Here is a 26,141-nt window from a genome sequence, read left to right on the forward strand (position 1 = left end):
ATTTTGAGCAGAATGATATGATGTGACATTCTTTAATAGGATCTCTGTGACTGTTATATTGAGAATAGAGTGAAGGGAGCGGAGGCTGAAGCAAGGAGACGAGTTAGGCTCCTGAAGTAACTCAGGTGATGATAGCTAGAAGAACATCACTGGTAACTTTGACAAGAATATTTTTGGTAGAGTAGTAGGGGCAAAAACCTCATTGGAATGGATTTCAAAGATAATGGGAATGGGGGGTGGTGAGAAGTATAGAATTCTAGATTTATCTTGAAGGTAAACCGAACAGGATTTGTCTGAAAGACCAGAGGAGATAGGAGAAGGGAGAAAAAGAGGAGTCGAAGACAACTCCAAAGTTTTGGCCTAAAAGACTGAAGGAATGGAACTGCCATTAACTTAGATGGTGAAAACTAGGGAGAAGAGAGAATTTTAGGAGCTCAGTTGGAGATCTTTTTAAATATCGAAACAGAGATGTCAAATAAGCAGCTTGATATCAGGTTCTGAAGTCAGGAAAGTCTAGACTAGAAAGAGAAATGTGGGAGTCTTCCGTATATAGCTAATATCTAAAGCCATGAGACCAGATGAGATCACCAAACAGGTAGCACTTTGTAGATGGAAAAGAGAAGAGATCTATCACCTGAGCTCTGAAATAGTCCAGCATTTAGAAGTCATGCAGATGAGGAAGAGTCAGCAAAGAAGACTAAAGGGAGTGGCTAAAAAGGTAGCAGAAAATCCAGAGGAGTGCAGGGCTCTGGAAACCAAGTATAAAAAGTATTTCAAGGGAGGAGAAGAGATCTGCTGTGTCAATACTTCTGGAAGATCAGGTAAGATAAGGGCTGAGAAATGACATTGAATTTAGCATGAGGTCATTGGTGACCTTGACAAGAGTTGTAAGCATATATCTCCTTTGGGTTGGGTTTAAGAGAGAATGAAAGGAGAGAAATTGAAGTCAGTAAGTATAAACAATTCTGTAAAGGAAAGGAGAAAAGGGAAGTGGGATCAAGAGAGTGTTTTTGTTTTAAGATAAAAGTAATAATGCCACATTTGTATGCTGATTAGGCAGATCCAGTAGAGAGAAAAGAATTGGTGATGCAGAGAGGGCCAAATTGCTGAAAGCCTGTCTTTGAGTAGACTAAAGAGCATAGGATCCAGGGCACAAATGGAAGGGTTGTTGGCGTTAGCTAAGAGCTTGGACAGTGCATTCATAGGAACAAAGAGCCTTTTTTTTTTCCAGTCTTTATCCAACTTGTCGTCTCTGAGCCATTTGATGCCCTGCTGATCCCTGTCCATTTCAGTCAGGGATTCATAGGATTGGTACACTTTTCCAAACCTGGTTCTCATATTTTACTGAAATAAGAATGTGCAAGAGTCAGTAACTTAAAAATTGGTGGCATGGTTGAAATGAGAATGACAGTGAAAGAACAAGTTGCCTGAGACATACAAAATGGAAAACAAAGCTGCCGAGATCAAACTGCATCTCTCATGGCACCGCTTTTCAGAGAGCATGATTGGCATTGAGTTCGTAGCTTCTCTTAGCTATCCTGTTTCAAGAGACCTCAGAAATGTAGGAACCTCCTACTTAAAATCATCTATTATGTTTTCTAGAAAGGGCCAGAAAAGTATTATTTCTTTCATTTCCAGGACAGTCTGCATCTGCTTTCATTTATTTCTCAATCCACTGTAACATGGTTTTTGTTCCCATAATTCCACTAAAACTGTACTCCCTAAAATTGTCTGCAACCTTCAGGTCTTCAAATTTAGCAGATACTTTTTAGCCTATCTTATTTGACATCTGTAACTTTTTACTTGATTAATACCCCCTTCTTAAAAAAGTCTTCCTGCCTTGGCCTCTGACCAGTATTCTCTCCTAAATCTTTTAATAACTTCCTTAGTCTTTCCCAGCTCTTCTCACACTTGCTCCTAAACTGATATTGTTCCAACAGAGTTCTATCCTGACTTTTCTTCTCACTGTCTTTCTGGGGAATATCTAGCACTTCCCGTTATTTCCATGAGCTGATGCCTCTCAAATCTGTCTCATGCCTTTTCTTCACTTCTGTTCTCTCAGGGCATGTTTCCAGTCGTCTGTGGGACAGCTCCACTTAATTATGCCATGAGTGTTTCAAACTTACCGTTTTCTTGTCTGCCTGTCTTTCTTGCACACACGTACACACTCGCTGGCTCTCTCTCTCTCTCTCACTCTCCAGTTGTAACCTTGATTAATAGTACATAATCACCCAATCTGGAAACCTCAGAATTACCGTTGACTCTTCTTTTTGCTTCACTATTTATATTCAGTCATTAGTTCTCTCCATTCTCCCTCTGAAGTATCTCTTGGTGTTCTCTCCCCTATTCTCCATCCTGCCTGCCCTTATCTCTCACTTAGTCTATTGCAGTAACCTCCTGATAGGTTTCGCTTTTTCCTTCTATATCCTGTTCTTTCTGCCTTTAGTGATGGTGTTTAGGTGGTGAATGCCTATTCATCTTTCAAGAACTCCTAAATATTTCTTAACTTTCTTATCCTCTCTATCCATATAAAATTCATCATACCCTCTACTGAGCCTTTATGGCACATTTTACAAACCCCTATTTCTGTATTAATATTGCATTGTAATTATTTGCCTATAACCCTATGGAGTATACATTCTTCCAGAATGATGACTGACTATTACTCTCTTATTCCGTCTTCCTCTGCCTTCCTCTGTTCCCCCCCAAAAAAAGCCTCTCAAACTCCGTAGCACATGGTATTGCCTTTTCTTCCATTCCTTTATCCACCTGTGATAGAGTAAGTCAGTCTAAGAACCAGCCATCAATCTGTACCTTCTTGTGTCCACTTTTCAGAAGGATGAGATCTAGTTTGCTGACTCATCTGGAACAGAATGGTGAGAACAGAAAAGAAATATCTGTCTGATTTATTAACATTTATACCTGAACTTACTGAACTTAATACTGTTCTTAGATGATCTGGTTGTCAATAAATACTGTAATACAAAAAGGAATAGCCTATGGAATGTACCATAAGAGATATTTCTTACGCCTTTCACCAACTCTCTCTTCTGTGATGGGGGCAAACTGCCTTTACTACTGCCATTCCTACTCTCCTTTTTCATTAATAGTATTTTCCCTTTACATTGGAGATACATGATAGGTAGCATCTAAAAGTCAGACTCTGTTGCATGCTCAGAACTAAAATGTGAAGTCAGTATTGAAGGGAGACATAATTTGGGGGGAAAAGATTATAATTGTTTTTAATAGGTTTCTCCATGGAACTGACCTGGTTCAATCAAGTGCTGAAACCATTTTTTTAAATGCTGTATAACTGTTCTGGAGACATTGTTTATATTTACACAAATAAGATGGGAGAATTAATTCATGGACTGGCATGTGCTTTTGCTGGCAGTGGAATTTGTCTTGAACCATAGTAAATAGGAGTTTTTGATCTGTCGATACTGAACTTTTATACTTCTGCCTATTCTTCAGGTTAAGTCACCCAGAGGTTCCATATAGTAGTGGAACCACATCATCCACCAACAATCCAGAATTTGTGGAGGATCTCTCCCAAGGTCAATTGCTTCAGAATGAGGCTTCAAATACAGCAGACGGCAATGAACCCAGGCATGAAGATGAGGTAAGCTGGAGTTATCTCCTCCTATTACTGGCCCCTGAAGCTTCTAAAGAAGCAGTCAGCAAGGGAGTTGATCAAGGTGTTCATCATCTAGCCTTACAGTCTGCATAATTTTCCATTTTATATTTCTTGTCTTACGTAGAACCATATTAATGGTTTTAATGACATAGAGACAGACTCTTTTTTCCCCCTGCCTAAGAAATTATACCTACATCATATTAGATGCTCAGCAAATGCTTGTTGAAAGAGCGACTGATTTAAGTAATTAAGAAATTAATGAGAAGGCCAAATGCCCTTGTTCAAGGCCACACACTGCTCACCAAGCCCTGCAGCATGGAGTCAGTCATATGTGCCCAAAGGATTCACACCATTTACCACGTTCACTCTCCCATACAGAGTATCTTTCTCTAATTCCCACATAGATTCCATATGGCCCTGGGCAATCACACCCTTGTTGGACTTTCAGCATTCCTCACAAATGAGTAATTACTTGTCTGTGTTTTAAGGTACTCTTTTTTTAGCCATAAGAATACCACCATTGATTTTTGCCTTTTTTCTTATTTTAAAAGAGCTTATTTTTTTCATGTTGACCTTAAAGATCATGGTAAATGCTTAAAGCTTCTTAAACATCTTAAAATCCGTAGTAACTATAGTTTTGCTGGGTTTACAAAACAAAAACAGAACAAACACTGACACCAAATACACCATTTGCCCAATGGTGAATTATTGCACCATTTTATATATATTTGGAAGAGTGCAGTACTGTAATTCATATTTAGATATTTTTGTCCCATTTTACTTATTTCTCTTCCCTGAAATAAGAATTCTTATGTCCATAATCCCATTTACAATCACAACAAAAAGAATAAAATACCTAGGAATAAATTTAACCAAGGAGGTGAAAGACCCATACACTGAAAACTATAAAACAATATTGAAAAAGACATAAAGAAATGGAAGGATATTCCATGTTCATGGATTGAAAAAATAAACATAGTTAAAATCTCCATGTTACCTAAAGCAATCTACAGATTCTATGCAAGTACTAATCAGAATCCCAATGACATTCTTCACAGAAATAGAATCCTAAAATTTATATGGAACAACAAAAGACCCCAAATAGCTAAAGCAATTCTGAGGAAAAAGACAAAGCTGGCGGTATCACACTTCCTGAATTCAAAATACTACAAAGCTATAGTAATCAAAACAGCATGGTACTGGCAGAAAAACAGACCCACAGATCTGTGTGGGAGAATTGAAAGCCCAGAAATAAAACCACACACCTATGGACAGCTAATCTTCAACAAAGGAGCCAAGAACATGAGGAAAACTCGACAGCCACATGCAAAAGAATTAAAGTAGACCATTATCTTACAGCATACACAGAAATTAATTGAAAGTTGATTAAAGACTTGAATGTAAAACTTGAAACCATAAAACTCTTAAAAGAAATATGGGCACTACACTCTTTGACATCAGTCTTACCAGTATCTTTTCAAATACCATACCTAGGCAGGCAAGGGAGACAAAAGGAAAAATACACAAATGGGAGGGACTACATCAGACTAAACATGTTCTGCACTGCAAAGGAAACCATGAGCAAAATGAAAAGACAACCCACCAACCAGGAGAAGATATTTGCAAAGCGTATATCCAACAAGGGGTTAATTTCTAAAATATATAAAGAAGTCATACAACAATGACAAAAAAATGAACAACCCAATCAAAAAATGGACAGATGATACGAACAGACATTTTTCCAAAGACGATATACAGATAGCCAATCGGCATATGAAAAGATGTTTAACATCACTAATTATTAGGGAAATGCAAATCAAAACCACTATGAGATATCACCTCATACTGATCAGAATGGCTATAATTAACAAGACAAGAAATGACAAGTATTGGAGAGGATGTGGAGAAAAGGGAACCCTCATACACTGCTGATGGGAATACAGACTGATGCCCCACTATGAAAAACAGTATGGAAATGTCCCAAAAAATTAAAAATGGAAATACAATATGATCCAGTTATTCCACTACTATTTATCCAAAAAACATGAAATCAGTAATTCAAAAAGATATATGCACCCCCTATGTTCATTGCAGCATTATTCACTATACCCAAGACATGGAAGCACCCCAGGTGCTCTTCAACAGATGAATGGATAAAGAAGATGTGGTATATATGTAGAATAGAATACTACTTGGCCATAAAAAAGACAAAACTGTGCCATTTGCAACAACATGGATGGACCTTGAGGATATGATGATGAGCAAAATAAGACAGAGAAAGACAAATGCCATATGATTTCACTCATGTGTGGAAGATAAACAAGCACATAGATGAAGAGAACAGATTTGTGGTCACTGGAGGAGGAGGGGGTGGGAGGGGCGAAAGGGGTAAAGAGGCACATATGTATGGTGACAGATAAAAACACCACGCAGCCTGGGGCTGGCCCAGTGGTGGAATAGTTAAGTTTGCACACTCTGCTTCGCTGGCCTGGGGTTCACAGCTTCAGATCCCAGGCGCAGACCTAGCACTGCTCGTCAAGCCACGCTGTGGCAGCATCCCACGTAAAATAGAGGAAGATTGGCACAGATGTTAGCTCAGTGACAATCTTCCTCAAGCCAAAAGAGGAAGATTGGCAACAGATGTTAGCTCAGAGCCAATCTTCCTCAAAAAAAAATCTCAAAAAACACCATGCAGTCTATACAGAAACTGAAATATAGTGATATATACCTGAAATTTACACAACATTGTAAGCCAATATGACCTCAATAAAAGAATTTTTAAAAATTAACTGATACGAGGCTGGCCTGGTGGCGCAGCAGTTAAGTTCACATGTTCCGCTTCTCTGCGGCCAGGGGTTCGCCAGTTCAGATCCCACCTGCGGACATGGCACCGCTTGGCAAAAGCCATGCTGTGGTAGGCGTCCCATGTATAAAGCAGAGGAAGATGGGCATGAATGTTAGCTCAGGGCCAGTCTCGCTCAGCAAAAAGAGGAGGATTAGCAGTAGTTAGCTCAGGGCTAATCTTCCTCAAAGAAAAAAAAATTTAACTGGTAGACTATATGAATTTGTAAAATTATGAAACAGAAATGAACATACCTTGTATCTCATTTATTTAAAAAGATAAAGAAAAGGGCTATGGGAAAACATCAATGGTACTTCAGTCCTTTTTTAAAACTTTTTTAGAGGTGTGTTAACCTTTTGATTTAACAATAACGTATAAAGCCCTCTGACTTTATAAAATAAACATCTTAAGGAACAAATCATCAAGCCAAAGAACTAGTCTCCATTTTGGATATATTATACTTGCTGAAATTTTTCTAAGACTTTAGATATTAATTTAAGAATCTTTGGGACTGACCCCATGGCTGAGTGGTTAAATTCGCGCACTCCACTTTGGCGGCCCAGGGTTTCGCCAGTTCGAATCCTGGGTCTGGACATGGCACCGCTCATCAAGCCATGCTGAGGTGGCGTCCCACATGCCACAAGTAGAAGGACCACAACTAAAAATACTCAACTATGTACCAGGGGGTTTTGGGAAAAAAAGGAAAAATAAAATCTTTTAAAAAAATTAAAATTAAAAAAAAAAGAATCTGTATGCTATCTGGTATGGGATACGAACTGGTCTTTGGATGATATCAGTGAGAAACACTCTTCGTGAATGATGTTTAATCCCTGTACTACAACTTGCCTCTTTGTTGGCCCAGTGCACATGACAACATCTTGTTCTGATCTACTGTGACAATGTCTGCTTCTCTGGCACAGTGTTGTGCTGATTTCTCAATTAGAATATTCCTCTGTTGGGAGTCAGGACTTGTTAAGTGCATATGAAAGCCAAAGCACGTGTGATCATGACTCCCCTTATTCTCATCAATTGAGATTAGTGCTAAAATAGCCCCTTAGTCCAACGGTTTGTAGTGAGGTGCATAAAGGAGTCTGCAAGTGAACCATCTGGAAACTGCATTGCAGTCATTTGTACCTATGAAAGATTTGGAGAGCTTTGAATATCCAGGTCCTTAATGGTAGAAAAATACAACTGTTACCCTGTTTTGTTTGTTGGTGTTTATTGTTGTTCTTATGTTATTTGGGGTATTTTTGTTGTTGTTGTAATTTGGTTTTTGGTTTTTCATTTTGTCTTGTTTTGTAGCAAAGAAGTAAACGAGGAGGTTGGTCCAAAGGACGAAAGAGGAAGAAACCTCTTCGAGATAGCAATGCACCCAAATCCCCCCTTACAGGATATGTTCGCTTCATGAATGAGCGTCGAGAACAGCTCCGAGCAAAGAGACCGGAAGTCCCATTTCCAGAAATCACGAGGATGTTAGGCAATGAATGGAGTAAACTGCCTCCTGAGGAAAAACAGGTAATTGTTCCTCTTCCTGATTCTTTGCTTGGTTTTGATTATATCTTTACAATAACTTTTGTTAGAAAAGCAAAGAGGATGGACCAGTTGATTCTTCAATTTTGTCACGGTGCTTAGGAGACCAGAATAGTAGGGTCCTTCGTAGCTCTTTTCTGTAGCACAGTTTTTTATACTCTTTCAGGGTCTGCTTATAGGGGTCTGAGCAGGAGATATTCTAGAACCCACCTCAACCAAAGCAGTTCCACTTGTGTTTATTTGCTGAGAGTTCACATTAGATTTTTGTAAAAAGTGGTTCAATATGAAGAAAGTAAGAAATCCATCAACATAATTTATTCGAGTTAAATGAGAGTCATGAGTTAAATGAGAAAAGGTCATTTGATAAAATTCTGCTGTTTACATAAAATTTTTGTTTAAGAAAAAGATTTTACTGCTTCAATAAATTTTTTTAACTAGAATTCTGGCAAATGTAACCTGCTATGGAAAATAAAGCAAGAACTACTTGAATCCTTTCTCCTCTAAGACAAAAACTAACCCTGTTGCCAAACTGTAACAAATCCATTTGTTAGAGAGATTTGAGAGGAATTAAGGACAAGATAGCCGTGAACTGGTTGAAATGCCACAAAAGTGGAGTGATGGTGATGATTGTGGGAGTAGCTTTGGGTTAAAAGTTACCAGCATTCTCAGCATCTGAAAGATTTCTTTTATGTCTTATACTCTTTTATGACTTATACTCTTTAAAAAGTATACCAAACAGACTAAAACCAGAAATACTCTCAGGAATTCACTGAATTCAAAAAATTTCAAAGAGATCAGATTAAGTTGCAACTTGAAGCTCTGTGTTTGTGGTAGCAAACTAATCGAAAGCAATGCACATCATCCATTGTTTTAGCTCTGATGTATGAAGGGATTGTGAGCTACACATACTATACTAGTTACTCTTTTCTTTTTAATTTTTTTATTTCAAAGTTAATACATGCTCATTGTTTAAAATTTTTTCACACAATACAGAAGTGTATAAGGAAAAAACAAAATTAATAGTAGTTATCTCCAGGGATAACCACCGTTAAATGTAGGTAGGACAAGGGTTTGTATGTCTGTTTTTGTTTTTTTGACCTTTTATTTGAAAATAATTTCAAATGTACAGGAAGTTATAAACATAGAATTGTACAAAGAATACCCAAATACCCTTTACCTAGGCTCACCTATTATTAACACATTTTATCCCATTTCTCTGTTTGCATGCGTGCTCATACTCTCTTGCACAAGCTCACTCATTCACTCTTTCTCTCCCTCTGTCTCTCTCTCTCCCTCTCTCCTTCTCCCCCTCCCCCTCCCTCTCGCGTGCTCCCGCACGCACAGTTTTTTTCTGAATGATATAAGAGTAAGTTACATCATGGCTCTTTAGCCCTAAATATTTCAGTGTGTATTTCATAAGCATAGACATATTCTCTTACATAACCACAGTATACTCTTATCAACTTTATAATTTTGTATTAACACAATACTTTTGTCTAACCTACCATCCACATGCCAGTTTTGTCTGTTGACCTAATATCATTCCTCCATTGCATCTTTCCCCTGCAGTTCAGATTCCAGTCCAGGGTCAGGTTTTGTGTTTAGTAGTCAAGTCTCTAGATTCCTTTAATCTGGGATATTTTCACAGCCTTTCTTTGTCTTTTATAACGTTTATATTTTTTAAGAATAAATCTGTCCTTCTTCCTCCCCCTCCTTTTTGTTTACTTTTAACAGAACATTCCTCATTTTGTGTTTGTCTGATGTTACCTTGTGGTTAGATTGAGGTTATGCATTCTCGGTCAGAATACTGCATAGGTGGTAGTGTGTCCTTCTCAGGGTATCACATATGCAGGCACACAATATCCTTTTATTCCTCGTTGGTAATGTTAATTTTGCTCACTTGATAAAATTTTTTTCTTCTCCCTTATAATTAATAAACAGTCTATGGAGAGACATTTTAAGAACATAAAAATAGTCTGTTCTGTATCAAAATTTCCCCCTAGATTTAGCATTCATTGATGACTTTTCCCTATCTGATCTTTGCAGTAGTGGTTGCAAAATGATTTTCCAACTCTAGCACTCCCTCCACATTTACCAGTCAGCCCTCAACATTCAAGAGCCCTCCTCCTCTCTTCTTTTATATATTTATTTATATATTTGTTAGTTATTTATTATTGGTATAGGCATATGAATTTCTTTTCTTCCCTATGGTTTGTAATTTATTACTATACTTAAGTATTTTGGTACTTAAATTGTCACAGATTTGGCCAATTGGGTGACCCCTACATCTGGCTCTTGTGTGGGACAAGGTTTTTAACATAATTTCTGACTCTAGTTTGTGTTCATTTAGAAGCAGTATTTTTATACTTTATTTCTTAAACCTCATTGATGAATGAAAAAGATGAGACATTAAACAGAATTATCCTGGTAGATCAGTGAACTTTGTTTAATTAATAACACAAATCGTGTAGATATGGGCTCTCTCATAGTAGTCCATTTTATGTCCATAGGATGAGGTCATTCTTTTTTATGTTTTTTGTGCCTTCCCAGCTTTTAGCGTTCCATTCTTCTGGGTCTTAAAAGGCCAATTGATGTATGAGATCATTCCCTCAGAACAGGTTGGGGATAGAGAGACAGAAAGAAAGAAAGTGTTTCCCTTGAGAAGACTAAATGTCCCTATGTGGTGTTCAGTCCTCTTGAGGACTCTAGTGGCCATGTGGAGTTCTGTCTATAGGATTAGAGGAATGACTATAATCATCTTCTTGTGAATTTTTTATGAGAAAGATCTCAATAGAATTTGGTCTCCATTAAGTTAGAAAAGGGAATAAAAAGTCAGACTCACCCATTTCTTTTTTAATTGAAAGATTATATTTTATTCAGTTCACGACTTTTTTTAATTCTCCCTTAAAAGCTTATTCCCCATGTTTTATTCCCCATAAAACTTTTCTTTCCTCTGTTTTCTTCACATAGGTCATTGATATTTTACCTAAATAAGATCTATTTCTTGCAAATAATTCCAGATTTCTTTCCTAGCGCTACCTTGATGAAGCAGACCGAGATAAGGAGCGCTACATGAAGGAACTGGAGCAGTATCAGAAGACCGAGGCCTACAAGGTCTTCAGTAGGAAAACCCAGGACCGGCAGAAAGGGAAATCTCACCGGCAAGGTATCAGAACCAGAAACCAACGTATTTGTAGTTTCTTTTGCTTGATGGAGTGTGACAAACCCTACTATTAGAATAATAAATATAAAAGATATGTTTCTATCATTTCTCTCTTATACTACATTCACTTACCAAACATCATTTTGGAATTTATTAAAATCACATTACTGTCATTTAGAAATTTCCGTTGGGTTTCCATATCTAGTGTCAACAATTTGGTTTGTGCTCCAAGACCCCTTTTATTTATCTCTGCTTTTTTTCTAATTTCCGCTTTAGGCATTTCTCTGCCTCAAAACTAGTCTGTCTACTAAACTACATAACTGCCTTGTTTTCACACCTCAAAGCCTTTCACGTGCCATTTCTCCCAGCCTCCAGTGATCATCCTTTTCATTCATTCACTCATGTATGCATGCATTCAAAACATATGTATTGAGCACCTCCTATTAATATCAGGCTCTCACCTAGGCATTAAGGATGCAATGGTGAACCAGACAGACAAGATCCCAGTCTTCATAAATCTTTTGTTCTCCATTAAAATTGTTCATCACACCCTTAAAAGTGTTGCTTCAAGTTCCTCTTCTTCAGGAAGCACTGGCAAAGAAGCCCCATCCCCAGTAGTCTATCGTTTCTTAGCTGTTACATCTTCTCCACACTTTGGCATCTTGCTTGCTAAACTATAATGTTGCACAAACTGCCTTTGGCATATGTTTCCTGTCTACCTTCCCACCCTGTTCTCCTCAAAGGTAAGAACTGTGTCTGCTGTTTCTCTGGTATCTAATTGTGTAATGTATAAGTATGAGGTTCCCTTTCTTTTGTTAACTGATTCGTTAATGAAACCATGAAAGAAAATATGATATGCTGTGAGAGAGCCTACATGTACCAGCAGTTTTTGTAGTTTGGCACAGCCAGTTGCTTGGGTTTTATTATTGTTTTGTTTTTCATCTTAATGTTCTCTTATTCTTTCATATTTTTAGATGCAGCTAGACAGGCCACTCATGATCATGAGGTAATTAGTTTTCTTTGTACATATATATATTTATAATAATGTTGTTGTTTGAAATGCCAGGGACTTTTTTTTAAATGAATGACAGAGTATTTCCTCTCCCATAATTCAGATTGGGTGAGTTGCTTTAGCTCGGGGATTCTTAGCATATGGCAGACACTTATGTCATGAGTCTGTCCTTGAATTACAGCCCCTAACTCCAGTCCTTTCCTGTGGTCTCAGAATTTTATTGGCTTTAAATGGAGAAGATGGCTGGAATTCAGAGTCAGGTATAGAAATGAGGACCAGCTGAAAGTTATAACTTGACCATCGTTATCATCATCAAATACCTTACTCTGACTCTCAAAAAGTTATTTAGGGAATCCAGCATTTGGATAAAAGGAACTATTCAGCTGCAGTATTGACAGAGCACAGGTGACAATATCTTGGTTCCTATACCTCCTTTCCTCACTGGCCCGTATTTCTTTACTGGCCTTTTCCCTTCTGTTTGGTTCAGCCTCATCGATAGGATTTAGGCCTATGTTCCTGTGTGTGTGTGTGTGTGTGTGTGTGTGTGTGTAGCATTTAGGCCTGTGTGTGTTGGCTATGCTGCCTAGAGAACTTTAAATATGTATGTAGCCTATGGTTGAAAGAAAATAAAATTTGTGGTAATTTGGTGCTTTAAAATGTTCGTTGACTCCTCCTTGCTTACCAGATCACATTGAAACTGATCAGAGTCTTCTGTAGTTCCGTCTCAACTTCCCTTACCAAATACCTTAACTCTCATGTCTCCCATGTATTTCTTACATACTAAAAAACCTTTACTGTTCACTGTCCTCCAGGGGCCCCATCCTTCTCTGCCTCGTGCCTGTGCTCATGTTCTTCCTTTCACAAGAATACTTTCCCCCACTCATTTTTTCCATCTCCCCGTCATCCCATTCTGCCTTTCAAAATTCTAGTCATCCTTCAAACCCTATTTCAAGTTCTGTTTCCTCCTTCAAGCTTTTCCTGTTTCCTTCAACTTCCTTTAACCCTCACAGCTCTCTATATTTCTCTTATGCACTTAGCTGATCTGGCCTGGTGTTGAGATTATTCAAGTGCTTCTGTTATTCATAATCCTGTATTCTAATTTCTTTGAAGGCATGCATGATCTAGTTTTCATCTTGTACCCAACCCCATAACACCTAGCATGACACCTGTGCATTGAGGAGGTTTTCCATAAATACTTATTTATTTTTATACAAAAACCTGTTTGTTGAAATAACAATGTAAATTTACACAGAAAGAATTTTCTGATGTATTCTTTTACAGGTATTTGGCTTATTACTAAATCAAGGAAATCATTTCTTCAAAACAATAACTTATTTATCTTGGGATTGTTACCTAATTTGGTATTGGTGACCTTTAAAACATAGAGAAAATGTTTAGATTCACAAGTCAAATAGATTTATAACCATCCATGAATTATAAAGTGAGAAGCATAGTAAATATTAACATTTTATTCTTCATATAAATCTTATATAAATGTAGTTATATATGACATCTCTGTGCTCTAACTAGGGTGAAATGTTATGAAAATATTTTTTTGCTTGAGTAATTGTACATGTAGCTTATATTTTAAATCATAATTGAATTGTGTTGCAAGCTTTCCATATTGCCAGATACTTGTATAATTACTTATTCCTTCCTTTCTCTGTGTGCCCACCCACCAATATCATGAAATTTCTGTACTTCTTTTTTTCCCTATTAAGCATCCTTTATAGTTTCTCAATGTTTAATGGTCACAAAAGAGAATTTGGACAATAATCTAAAACATTAGCTCTCACATTTTCTAGTTAATGACTGACTGTTTCCATCACTATGAATTTGCTAGCCAAACCATATGTGGCATTTTTTTCTTCAATAAAGTTGATAGTTGCAGTCAGAAAAGATTTAGTAGATTTAATCAGTCATAGAAGCTGCTGCTAATGATTTGAGAAATGAAGCTTTTTATTAAAATACATTATTTAGTATGATATGAATTTCTGTTATTTATGAAAATGAATAAGTCTGTGTGATTTCCCTGTTTCAGGATTAGAGAGATGTTAAACCAAACAACAAAAAAAGGAGAGAGTAGGTGGAGAGCCAGCAGTAGGTTCTCACATGTGTATACAGTAGGTTCTATAAATCTGAGCTGTATGCACGCATCAGGATAAAGCTCTCTTAGTAAGGTTATTGACCCAATTAATGTCCCTCACTTTATCAGTTTTTATTTTTCATCAAGTAATATCTTTCCTAAACTAGGTAATTTCTAAGCAATTATAATAAAAAAAGAATTGGTTTGTCAGTTTTTAAACATAGTTACACAGTGATTTCCTTACATATAACTTATGTAAGGAAATAAATATATATATAAAACATATAAGAAGGACTATTAGTGAAAAACAGCCACAGAAGACCCCATGGAAAACAAGAACTAAATCAGGCCTTAAAGACGACCCAGGGTTTGTGGGGGGCTCCTCAGGGTGGGTAAAATGGCTTCAGCAGACTTATAAGTAAGTTAATAAAAGAGAAAGTATCTTGCAAAGTACCTGAAACATCATGGATTCTAAATACGGTATGCTTGGTTCCCTTTACTTGTTCTATTAGGAGTAAAATGACAAGTGTAATAGAATAATCTTCAAACTCACTTCAAAAATACTAAGACCTCAGAAATCCTCTCAACCAACCCCCCTCATTTTGCTAGTGAGGAAAGTGACATGACTAAGACAGGAAAGAACTTCTCCAGCATCACTTACTGAGTTAGAGGCAGAAGTGTGACTGAAACTCAGGCCTCTGTGTCCCAGTCTAGCCTTCTCTGCAGCACATGCCACACTGTATAGAATGAACTAAAAACAGTGTTGAAAGTTAAAAGGGGCCTGGTTGCCTGAGATATCAGCAAAATTTGTTGCCAGTTAAGACAGAAATGATTTGGTTTGTGTATAGTAAAGAAAACTACTGTATTCCTGAATGGAATTTGGATTCCTAAGACATTGTTACCTATTATATTCCTAAAAGGAATTTGGATTCCTAAGACAGTAAGGCAGATAGTGGAGAGTGCGTATTAGAGCTAAAGAAATGCTAACCTGAAATCATTCAAGCCATTCTGCATAGCAGTGGGGCACTTCAGCCTGGTACACAGCATTAAGAGCATTCCCTAAAGTAAAGGGCACTTGAGAGAAGCATATCTCACTCTATGAAATTCTGGCCCTGAGCCTAAATCACAGGGAAATAGATTTGGTTCAAAAGGGCTTGTGTTCTCTTACCCTCCGCTCAATATATAGAATGAAAAATCAAAGTGAAGAGTATTCTTGCTCCTCTCAATTCAAAAGCCAGCCCACTAGACCCAGCTGCTAGTGTTACTCTCAAGAAAGTGTCTACATTTCATGTGAGGACTAAGATAGAAACAATAATTTTGTTTCTCCTTTAATTTATGAGAAATAACAAAATGATACTCAGCCTGAAAAAATTAGACCCTTAAAATGAAGAGGTAATGAAATCCTTATAATTTTAATCCCTCAAGCAATCCTTGGAGCACTTTAAGTATACACAAGCCCCCAGGAGGATCCTCTCCATGCTTAGTAATGTACTCAGTAATGGAAGAGTGCTGATGGTTTTTGTTACCACTGTTCCGTTAAGTAGAATTTCTCTATTGCCTTCCAGAGACTGAACAGTTTCATTTAATTGCTTTGGTATTTGTTATTTTGCACTCTAAGAATCCGTACCAAGGGGCAGTGTGTTAATGCACCTACATGGTGCTGTCCTCTACCCTTATGTAGTTAGCTTGGTTTGGATTGCTCAGGCAAAGAAGAGAAGAGAATTACGTGTCTGAGGAGAATCAAGGCCTTGGAGAGAACTCTTGGTACCTTGGTAATGGGAGCCAAGCATCCTTACCTTCTCATCTAACTGGCAGATATTTAGACCTATGATTAGGTAACTGATCTCATGTAAGCCTGTGAAGTTAAGTAGGAGACTGGACAAGGTAAGATGACAAAGTCCTAAGACTTTATCCTAAGTCATTTGTGGACTTATGCTTATATCCGTGATGCCTTGTACATGTTGGAATTGTGTGTAATAAGTTTTTTGTTTTCCTATAGCAACCTAGTAAGAAAGTTAAAGCACATGGTAAGCCAGCAAAGTCAAGAGAAAGCCACTGTAAAATATGTCTAAAATCTCTTCTAGAACAGCCTTTCTTGCCCATTCATTACTGCTTTTCAAACCCACTAGGAACTGGCTTGAGATAGAGCTCTGCATGTTGAAATTGGGGCTTCCAATGATAATTGTGTTGTTTATTTTTTAGTTGTTTTGGGAAACTTTGCTTACTTTCCTTAAAGGGTAAAAGATAGGTAAAAATTAAGTGCTCTGAAAGTTTCCTCAGGTAAATACAGTTTTTCAGCGTTCCATCTTAAATGTCTTCTTGATCAGCTGTGATTGGCAGGCAGTTCACACAGCCCAGCCTCCTTGCAAGGCAGGCACCAATATGAAAACAGGAGCTTGGTTGTCAGTGTTCCTTCATAGGCTGTTAAGTGCTTTGCTTCTCTACTGGACACCAAATCATATGTGTATTCAAAGATAAAAGACTAGTGGTGGCAAGAGTAGGAAAGATACATTCCATCTCTGGCTTTAAACATGTTTTTATGGGAATGATTTCCAGATTTTTTTTCCTACTGTTCTTTATGTTATAAAAGTTTTGGAATCTTCAGATTTCGCTAGTGATTTCCCACTGTTCTCTTTAGCATCTTATATGATGCGAGATTTTAAACACTGTGCCAAGACACTTATAATTTATATTCATAGTACTTTCAACTTCAAATTCATTGTATAAATGGCAGCTAATGCATCTTGAAATGTTGACTTTATTCTTAAGGATCATTGTAATATATTTTGCAGTAGTTATATGAGACTTTTATTTTTAATGGCTTATTGGTGAATTAATGTTAGGCTTTGTTATTATTTTCTATCTCACATAATCCTTGGCTTTTTCATTTTTAGAACCTAGTTATTTCTGACTTCCTGATTTTGTTTGTTTTTCCTGTATCTGAAGTCTAAAAGATTCGCAATTATAGGCTGTCCCTTGTAAATAAGTAAGGTAGAAGTACCAGTGGAATACCATATTATTGCTCATGGCTGGCAGCTCTCTGTATAAAATTCTCCTTGTCTGCCTTGCAAATTTAGATTGCATAGTCCTATCTCAGAGAACATTTTATATGCGTAATCAATAGAAGCAACTGAAAAAACACCTAGAAATTCCCTTTCTCTAGTCCTACCTCAACCACTTTCACAACTGTATACTGTTGGCTATTCGAAGCACAGAGCTAAGAAATGGCTTCCAAATTCTCCATTAGGGAAATTTATGTAGGTTTGTTTTCAGGTCTAATTGCACAGCAATTGTACACCTGAGAGAACTGAATACTTAACCTGCTTGAGCTCTGTGAAAGTTCAATTCCAATAAAAAGGTGAATACAAAGCCTCACCTGCACTGATTCCTGCTCACCCCACTCTTTCTTTAAGTGCCTATTTTGCCTTCAGGCACTACTATTTAATTTAGCTTCTGTTTAAGAATTAACTGTTTTGTTACTCTTAATTCACAGAAAGAAACAGAGGTAAAGGAACGGTCTGTTTTTGACATCCCTATATTTACAGAGGAATTCCTGAACCACAGCAAAGGTGAATACCAAAGTATCATTTTGTGTTCCTAAGGTCTGTGACAGGGGATTTCATTCTCAGGAGGAATTCATTCCTCAAAAGCAATGGTAGTGATATTCCAGACCCTAGGACTGGTCTGGAAGAAGAGAACTGCTTCTATTTCACTCTCTAATAAATGTGGCCGCTCGAAGACCAGTGAAGGAAAGCTAGGCCAGTGTTGTCAAGGCTGCTTTAGTTCGTGGGTCAAAGGAAGTAGGTGTACATCACTAACTCAGCCGCTTTCAAACTCTTAGCCTGGAACCCTTTGTATAAATGAAAGCTTACCTGGGCATCCAAAATATAAAATCAGTAAGAACAAAGCTGACCCCATGGCAGTCAACATGAGGACCCACACCTGTTCTTGCTCCATCTCCCAGGATCCTCCTGTGAAACCCTTCAGGCTTCTCATTGCCCAGTTTTAAAAAACCAAACAAACAAACAGAAATACTAGGGATTGAGGTGTTCCTTGCAATCTTAAGTATAGAATATGACCAGCTTTAAGAATTAAAATAGCTCTAGAGAGGCAGGCATTTTATTGCTGAAATTGCTATCTAGAAGGCCATAATGAGAAGTGGGAGATGAGGTAGGGTAGCTAATTAGAAGCAGCTAAGCAGAACTTCCTTGTAAGAGTCACTGGGACTCCTCAAAGATTCCTGGTGCTACATGTGTTCTGTGGGGGGTGTGTCCTCAGCTCGGGAGGCAGAGCTCCGCCAGCTTCGAAAATCCAACATGGAGTTTGAGGAGAGGAATGCCGCCCTGCAAAAGCATGTGGAGAGCATGCGCACAGCAGTGGAGAAGCTGGAGGTAGATGTGATCCAGGAGCGGAGCCGCAACACGGTCTTACAGCAGCACCTGGAGACCCTGCGGCAGGTGTTGACCAGCAGCTTTGCCAGCATGCCCTTGCCTGGTAATGTCATCCCAACCTGAGCACTTGAGTGGTGGGGTCACAGGGTTGGGTGCTGTTTATGTTGCTACTGGTGTGGTGAGGCTAAAGTCTCCCCCCAAGAGGATAATCAGTAAAATAAGGGTTTTTTCCTCAGAGTTTTCTGTGGGTCATGTATTAGAATCTCAGTACTGGCTAAAATCATCCAAAATTTCAGGCTTTCTGGTCATTTAAATTGTCCCTAATTATATTTTGATATAATCTCCTTTCCTTTCTATTAAGCTTAATTTGATATTCAGAACAATGGAAATAGTAATAAATCTTGAGTAGAGCACTTTTCTTATGTATACTTGCTTTCTTTATAATTTTGTTTTAATGGAAAGGAAGAGGAAAATGAACACTAGTATTTCTTATATACTCTTTCATGTTGAGGATAGTCACAGCAGAAAGCTGGGAGAATCTCTAACCTTTTGTTGTATGTGGCCACTCCTGTATGCTATACAGCAGTTGTAACCCATATGTTTATTCAGAGTATGTGGAAAAATTTCATTTATTTGAGGTTTGAAAGTCTCCTCTGAAATTAAAATCTTGTCTGTGGAGCAGACCATGTTAGATTCACATTTCTTTTGTTGTGGATTCACTAAACTGTGTTAGGGTTGAACTGAACGGAGAGGATTTTCTTACTCTCTCTTCTTATCTCACTTCAGGAAGTGGAGAGACACCTACAGTGGACACCATTGACTCATATATGAACAGACTGCACAGTATTATATTAGCTAACCCCCAAGACAATGAAAACTTCATAGCTACAGTTCGAGAAGTTGTGAACAGGCTTGATCGTTAGGGACTGGTGAGTGTTCACTGATATGACACTTACATGCCAGCATGTCATCAAAAATAAGATGGCATTAAACTTTATCAGTACTACTAAAACCCTGGAGTTACACCGAATAAATGAGTCGGAGACTTAAGATTTCTGTTGCATGGTTGCTAAATGTAGTAAATAATGTTAAAAAACAGAATGAAGACAGTTTCTTCTCATGCATGCCTTAGCATGGTTTAATGGAAAGAACATGTTTTTGCCCTGATTAAATAGATTAAAAAATAAACTCTTGATAAGCAAAAAAGAGAAAATAACCTTTTTAAAAATATATTCAACAAATGACTAGTATGTGTTACATCCGTTTAGAGGAGAAAAACATACATTTCCAGAAGAGATCAGCCCATGTAAACTTCTTGGTACTAATGGTCAGTCATCAAGTATCATTTCTAACTGGTATTTGTCCACTCAAATGCTTGAAGATAGGGTATCCTTTAGTGTGTTATCCCACAGCCCTTTCGTCTATTGATTAAATTATTCCCTACCTGCAGACATACATATAAACTGTGTGGAAATCTTAAAGTTGGACCATATGGTGAGGTGGCCATATAGGGATACTAAAACAAGGGTGGAGGGGCCAGCCCAGTGGCGTAGTGGTTAAGTTCACCCACTCCACTTTGGCAGCCCAGGGTTCACCAGTTTGGATCCCAGGCATGGACTTACATATCACTCATCAAGCCATGCTGTGGCGGCATCCCACATACGAAACAGAAGAAGATTGGCACAGATGTTAGGTCAGGGCCAATCTTCCTCACCAAAATGAAACAATAAATAAAACAAGGGTGGACAGCAAGATATGCTCCTTAGAATGGCCAGTCATGGGTTTGAATATTTGTTTGTCCTGCAGGAACATGAGCACACTCGTGTATATATTCATATTCTAGCATGGTTTGGACCTTGAGCAACATGTAAGAATAAAACCCATGATTCTTTATCTAGTGAGACAACATCTGCTAGCAGGACGAAGTGGTAGTCTTAATCCTTCTTGGTCATGCCCTTGGATGGTAACTGTACAAAGCAATTCATTATACTTCGGCCTCAGCCGTGCTCTGATGGGGAAAGGATTACCATCCTTCTAGTGAGTAGCCAGATGGGGCAGACTGTACATCTAAGAGATGACTCGTCTCCCTGCAAAATAAAGAAGTGGCATTGCTGCTGCTGTTTATGAAGGGAACAGCTTGTAAATCTAGGCCTCAGATTTTCAGGAGCTCATCATCCTTCTCATTTTCACACGGTGTTTTCAATTAGCACTCTTGTAGGCTTGAAAAGAGAGACCTCGGAGAAACAGCATGGAAGATTGTGAAAGAACACAGTAATTGATAACATAGTGTCTCCTCATGTAGGTAGACAGCAGTTATTGCAAGTTTTAAGCCAACAGTGGTTTTCCATTTTGAGCATTTTGCCAGTAACTCTCTCTCTTAAAGCTTTACTTATCTTGAGGATATAAAGTATAGTATCTGCTTTCACAGATGACTTTGAAAACCTAGAGTATTACCATTATCCTTGATTTTAACCTACAAATATTTTGCCCTTGAAAAAATAATATCTAAAAATGTGAACTGTTTTATTACTACAGATTCTTACAGTCTAGCCATGCAAACATGACTAAGAATGGATAGTTCCCCACACCCCCTGAAACTCTCAAATGAAACAATTATAAAGACTGTGATTAATACTAGCTTGGCCTCATTATACAAATATGTACAGAAAGCTACGCCTGATGTCCCCAGCGTTTGTGGTACAATTGATTACTCTGACATGAGCTTGGCAAAGGTTTTGTCCACTGTCAGGAGCCAGTGAGTGAAGGGAAACTAATGGTCTCTAGTTTTAGAGAAGCAAATTAGAGCTGGAAGGGACCCTTAGAAATCCCAACGTTTTACATATGAAGAAACTGAGTCCCAAAGAGGTGAAATGCCTGAAAATTCCTGAGTAGATAAGTGAAGAATCTAGGGCTAGAACACATACATATATCTAAACTCTGGTCCAGCGGGGTTTCTTAAACATTCCCAAAAGCAGGTGGGGATGGGTGTAACGGGAAGCATTAAAAAATCTGGGAATGAAAGCATTAAGATAAATAGGAGGTAAATGGAAAAAAATTACAATCCAGTAATTATGTCATCAAATTTTGGTCAGCCCATTTAAAAATTATTTTCATAGATATGCAGTAGAAGAATGACCTCAGCTGTCATCTTTCTTTGTGGCTAACTAGAACCTAGAGAAAAGTGGAGCGAGGAGGAAGCCATGGGGGTGACTTCATATTGAGAGGTTTATATTGTAGGGGAGGAAGACTTTTCCTCTACCTAATGTGGGTTCGTCCGGCCAGAGAACGAATTAAATTCACATGAGACAGAATAGCAGGAGATAATTAAACAAAGCTTTATGAGGACCATGGCCCGGGGCCTTTCTGCCCGAAGGAAGAAAGGGCACCGAAGAAGTGGGGTGCACAGAGTGGTTATATACCCCCAAACAGGGTGTTCCACATATGATTGAAATGTCCCTCCCACAGTAGTCACAAGATTGCCCTGTCGGCACAGCACGTGATGGACACAGCAGGTAGTGGGTCTGCTATCTCGGAGGGCGTAGCAGGAGGCAAGTCTATTGTCTCAAGCTGGATGGTCACAGGTGAGCCCAGCAATCAGTTCCTAGCCTAAGGATAGATGCTTAATCCTTAAAGAAATGCCAACGTTGGAGGGGGAGGGAAGTCAGTTACAGGAGGTTACCAGACAAGCACAATAAACAAATGCAGATTTAAGTCCTTGCCTTCCCCACTGATTAAGAGTTTCTAGAGAGGAGGTCATCTCCCCTTCTTCCTGGTAGAGAGGGAAATATCTTTACAATGTAAATGTCTCTTACAAAGGGTAAGTAAATTCTACTTTTACTTTTCAGTTGCTTTCCTGTCTGCAAAGTAACTAGCCTCAAATAATCATCATGCCAAAGAGACATATCTTGGGGTGGCCAAATCCAGGTCCCCACAATATAAACTATCATGTGTCTATAAACTATCAAAATCCATATGTTTCTTGATTTCAGTTGAACCAAATGATAAGTATTTGGCTGTTTGAGGATTGAAAAAAAATCTTTATGTGATTGCATTTTTTATCAATGTGAGAAAATTTATTGATCATGTTCACACAATACATTCCTACATATGCAGAGATCCTTAGATTTATACTTTAAGAAAACTGATTTGGCCAATTTTGACCATGCATTCTTTGGTCTAAAGTAGAGTACTAATTTTCTGTCATCAGATTTGTCCCTGATAGTTACTTTTCTGTGTTCAGCTCACGATTTTCCTATTTCCCCATTGTTGCCGAACTGGAGCAGGGCCATGTTTCTCATTGAGATGTTATCTGTAACATCTCAGTGAGGTGGGCTTCTTGCAGCTTTCTGAGCTCTTTAGTTTACACACACTGTGCTCCTCACCTTAATCCTTCTGAAAATAGAACAAAGCATTCTTTTTAACCCATAGCTCTAGTCCTTTCTGATCAATGCTTACCTTTTTGGTATCTCCCCCCCCCTCCTCCATTCTACAGGTCTTAGAACTCCAAGATGTTCTGTAAGTGGTTTTACTTGTGAGGAACGAGAAGCCATCCATGGAAATTTGAATTGAATGGAGGCAGAAAGGGAACACAGATTACTCTGCTTGTGAAAGAACTATCAGTTATGAGTTAAATACCTTCACTCCAGGAAGCCATATGAGGGAATAGCAAAAGGAACATCTATAAGAACTTCCTATGGAATCATCCTTGTGAAGCTTTGAAAGTGTACAACCACTCTCCCAAGTCTTCAGTTTCCCATCAGCTCTGTTTCTGTTAAAGTGGATCTGCATATATTCTGCTGACTAGGCAACCCCGAGACTGACATCTTCTTCAGCAGAAAGGAGGCCTTCTCATTGTTCTACTTCAGATTGGATCCTTTTATCGGTGGGTGGCATGGTGGTGGTTCTCTGGTTTTCTTACCTAGCTGTCACTTATTTTAATGCCTTTGGGGGTTAATTTTTTTATTCCCTTCACCCCCACCAAGATAAACATCTCCATTTTCTGACCTCTAGGCTTTGTTGCTCAGCAGGGTTCTGAAGGAGAGTTTCTCTCATTGGACAGGCCCAGTCTTTTCCCATCATTGTCCTGCTGTGATTCCAAAGAAAGGAGCTTCTTGTTGACAGTGTCCTGTGGAGCCAGGCTGTGTTTCCTACCCCACACAGCACAGTGGGTGCCAGCCCTCATCTAGGCTTTGTGATTGTTGTCTTGAAGGAGAATGCTCTTTCCTTCCTCCTTGGGACTGCCTGCTGTTTCTAAGCGTTGCTCCTGTACATACCTGGTTTCCCAGCCCCAGCAAGGCTCTTCTGTTCCCATCTGTTGGCAATGTATTGTGGAGCATTTTTGCTGAGGAAAAGGTCATTGGTAAACAGAAGAGAACCAAAAAGTAGTTTCTCATTTGGTATTGAAAAAAAAAAACCCTGAAGTTTATCATAAGTGAAAACTAAGGGAATCTCTGTCTGCTTTAAGTGTACTGATTCACAGATATGGATAGTTGCAGGTGTCGTTCAAAATAGTCTCTCGAGCTGACAGAAAAGGGCACGGAGGAATTCTCACCTCCTTTGTCTTCCTTCTGTAGCTGTAACTGCAGAATCTACGTCAAGAAGGGTAGGCTCCTTCCTCTCCTCCACTGCTAGTAAGTGATTTTATTTTTTTTAACAACGAAAGGGAAGAGGGGTCTCTATTCTCACCTCAGGGTTTGTTTGTTTGTTTTGATGCTCTAGAGCACAAGGCTGACAGTTGCAGCTGAGATCTTTGGAACCAAAGCAGGGCCTGCTGAGCCCATTGTCTAGGCACCAAGCCACTGAGAGCAGGTGGATGTGTGGCCTCCTCACAATATGCTCATAAGCCAGGGTGGAAGCCAGAAACCCTCTGTTAGGTTGCTGCACCATCCCGTCTTCTTAGCATCTCCTTTACGTGATTTCTTTATTAGCCCAAAGGAAATAAAACAACAAAAAAAACAACCTTTTTTTTAATGTCTTCTGTGAACACACATCAAATTTCCATGCACTGAAGCCCACATTCCACCACTTGGCAATTTTTTTAGAATTAAGAGCTCATCATTGTCTATTGCTCTAAACCTAGGCAACTTTCCTGCTTTTCTGTATTTTCCTGTTTTCCTGCTCTTACCTCCTGTTCCTGTCACTTCTCTGACTCCTTGCCTGCTAAGTCCAAGCTAGAACACACTCTATGGCAGAAGGACGTTCAAGCCAGTTCTGAAAGTTTGTGTCTGCCTCCTGCCAGACACTTTCTCTCCTTTCTTCCTTCCTCCTAATATTTCTCTCTGTTTCTCCTTTGTGTTAGTTTTGTGCAGCTTTGTTAGCAGTGCTGTTGACCAGGTAAGACTGTAATTTGGTCCAAAGATCATCATTCTCCTGACTCTAGATAAGACACCTCACACTGACTTGAAATATTTGCATATTCAGGAATGCATGAGATCTTGAGAGAGCCTGTAGTCTGAAACCATTTTCACAAAATAAGCAGCCTGCTTTTGAAATGCCGCCTCTCCCAGTAGCTACACACCTGACACACTGGTGGCTGGGATTCAGCTGCCACATAACTGTGAGGTTCTGTAAAGCAGATCTGTGTCGCCTCCTGTCTCCTCTGTGCCCAACCAGGAGGTGGTAAATGAGGTTACAAGCTAACACAATACCTAATTCATGTTTCCCAGTAAACTTGTAGATGTTACTGTACTTATATGTTCTCGAGAAATAAGTTGTTGCCTATTCAGTGTTACAGATTTCTTTTCTTTCTTTCTATTAAAACACAAGGAGCAGCTGAGGAAAGTGAGACAAAGTGTTTTATTTCTGACAAAATTAAATTTTAGGAAAAACTTTGTGTACATGTGTTTGGAACTGTTGAAATGCCAAGTTTTCTTTATAAGTGTTTTTGTAATTGAAACTTTTAGATTTCCTTTGTTTTTTAAGAAGTTGATATGCTTGCTTGACATTTGCCTCATTAAAACTTTTCTATGACGAATCCACCCGATTCAGTTTTACCTGCATTATAATGAAAAAAAGTCCTACCTCTCCCTTTTCTTTTTTTTTTTTAATCCATGCGCATCTTCCTCTATTTTATATGTGGGACGCCTACCACAGCACGGCCTGTCAAGCGGTTCCATGTCCTCACCCGGGATCCAAACCAGCGAACCCCAGGCCGCTGAAGCAGAACATGCACACTTAACCATTGTGCCACCAGGCTGGCTCCTCCCTCTACCTTTTCATCTTAAAGATTTTGTCAACTTTACATTAACATCATCTCTTATGCTTTTAAAACAGAAACAGATTCATTTTCCTAATTGCTTATTCGAAATGCGACTGAGCATGTTTGAGAATTCAGTTCTTTTAATGTATGTTGTAACAGTACAGTGAGTTGTAATTCATTCTAATTTAGCAGTAGTATTCTGGAGGCAACTTGAAAGAAGTTTGCTCTTTTTAAAGTCAGTGACTTTAATCCCCTTTATGGGAGAAAATAGTCTTCAGTCTT

At 38.5% G+C, this 26,141-nt stretch overlaps 1 protein-coding gene across 2 annotated transcripts in view; it reads left to right on the forward strand.

The window, feature by feature from the left end:
• HMG20A (high mobility group 20A) overlaps positions 1–25,636 on the forward strand; it is a 76,547-nt gene extending 50,911 nt beyond the window's left edge. The window contains exons 3-10 of one of the 2 annotated variants that reach the window (XM_014841423.3): positions 3,475–3,622; positions 7,782–7,994; positions 11,043–11,175; positions 12,147–12,178; positions 17,764–17,839; positions 18,549–18,764; positions 19,448–19,590; positions 23,154–25,636. In XM_014841423.3, the coding sequence (XP_014696909.1) occupies positions 3,475–3,622; positions 7,782–7,994; positions 11,043–11,175; positions 12,147–12,178; positions 17,764–17,839; positions 18,549–18,764; positions 19,448–19,584 (955 nt within the window). In that variant the 3' untranslated portion in view covers positions 19,585–19,590; positions 23,154–25,636. The remainder of the gene's footprint in view (positions 1–3,474; positions 3,623–7,781; positions 7,995–11,042; positions 11,176–12,146; positions 12,179–17,763; positions 17,840–18,548; positions 18,765–19,447; positions 19,591–23,153) is intronic. The other variant, XM_070504459.1, reaches the window with a different exon arrangement.
• Positions 25,637–26,141: the final 505 nt, after the last annotated feature.

The sequence above is a fragment of the Equus asinus genome, chromosome 2 (genome assembly GCF_041296235.1).
Source record: "Equus asinus isolate D_3611 breed Donkey chromosome 2, EquAss-T2T_v2, whole genome shotgun sequence".
NCBI lineage: Eukaryota > Metazoa > Chordata > Mammalia > Perissodactyla > Equidae > Equus > Equus asinus.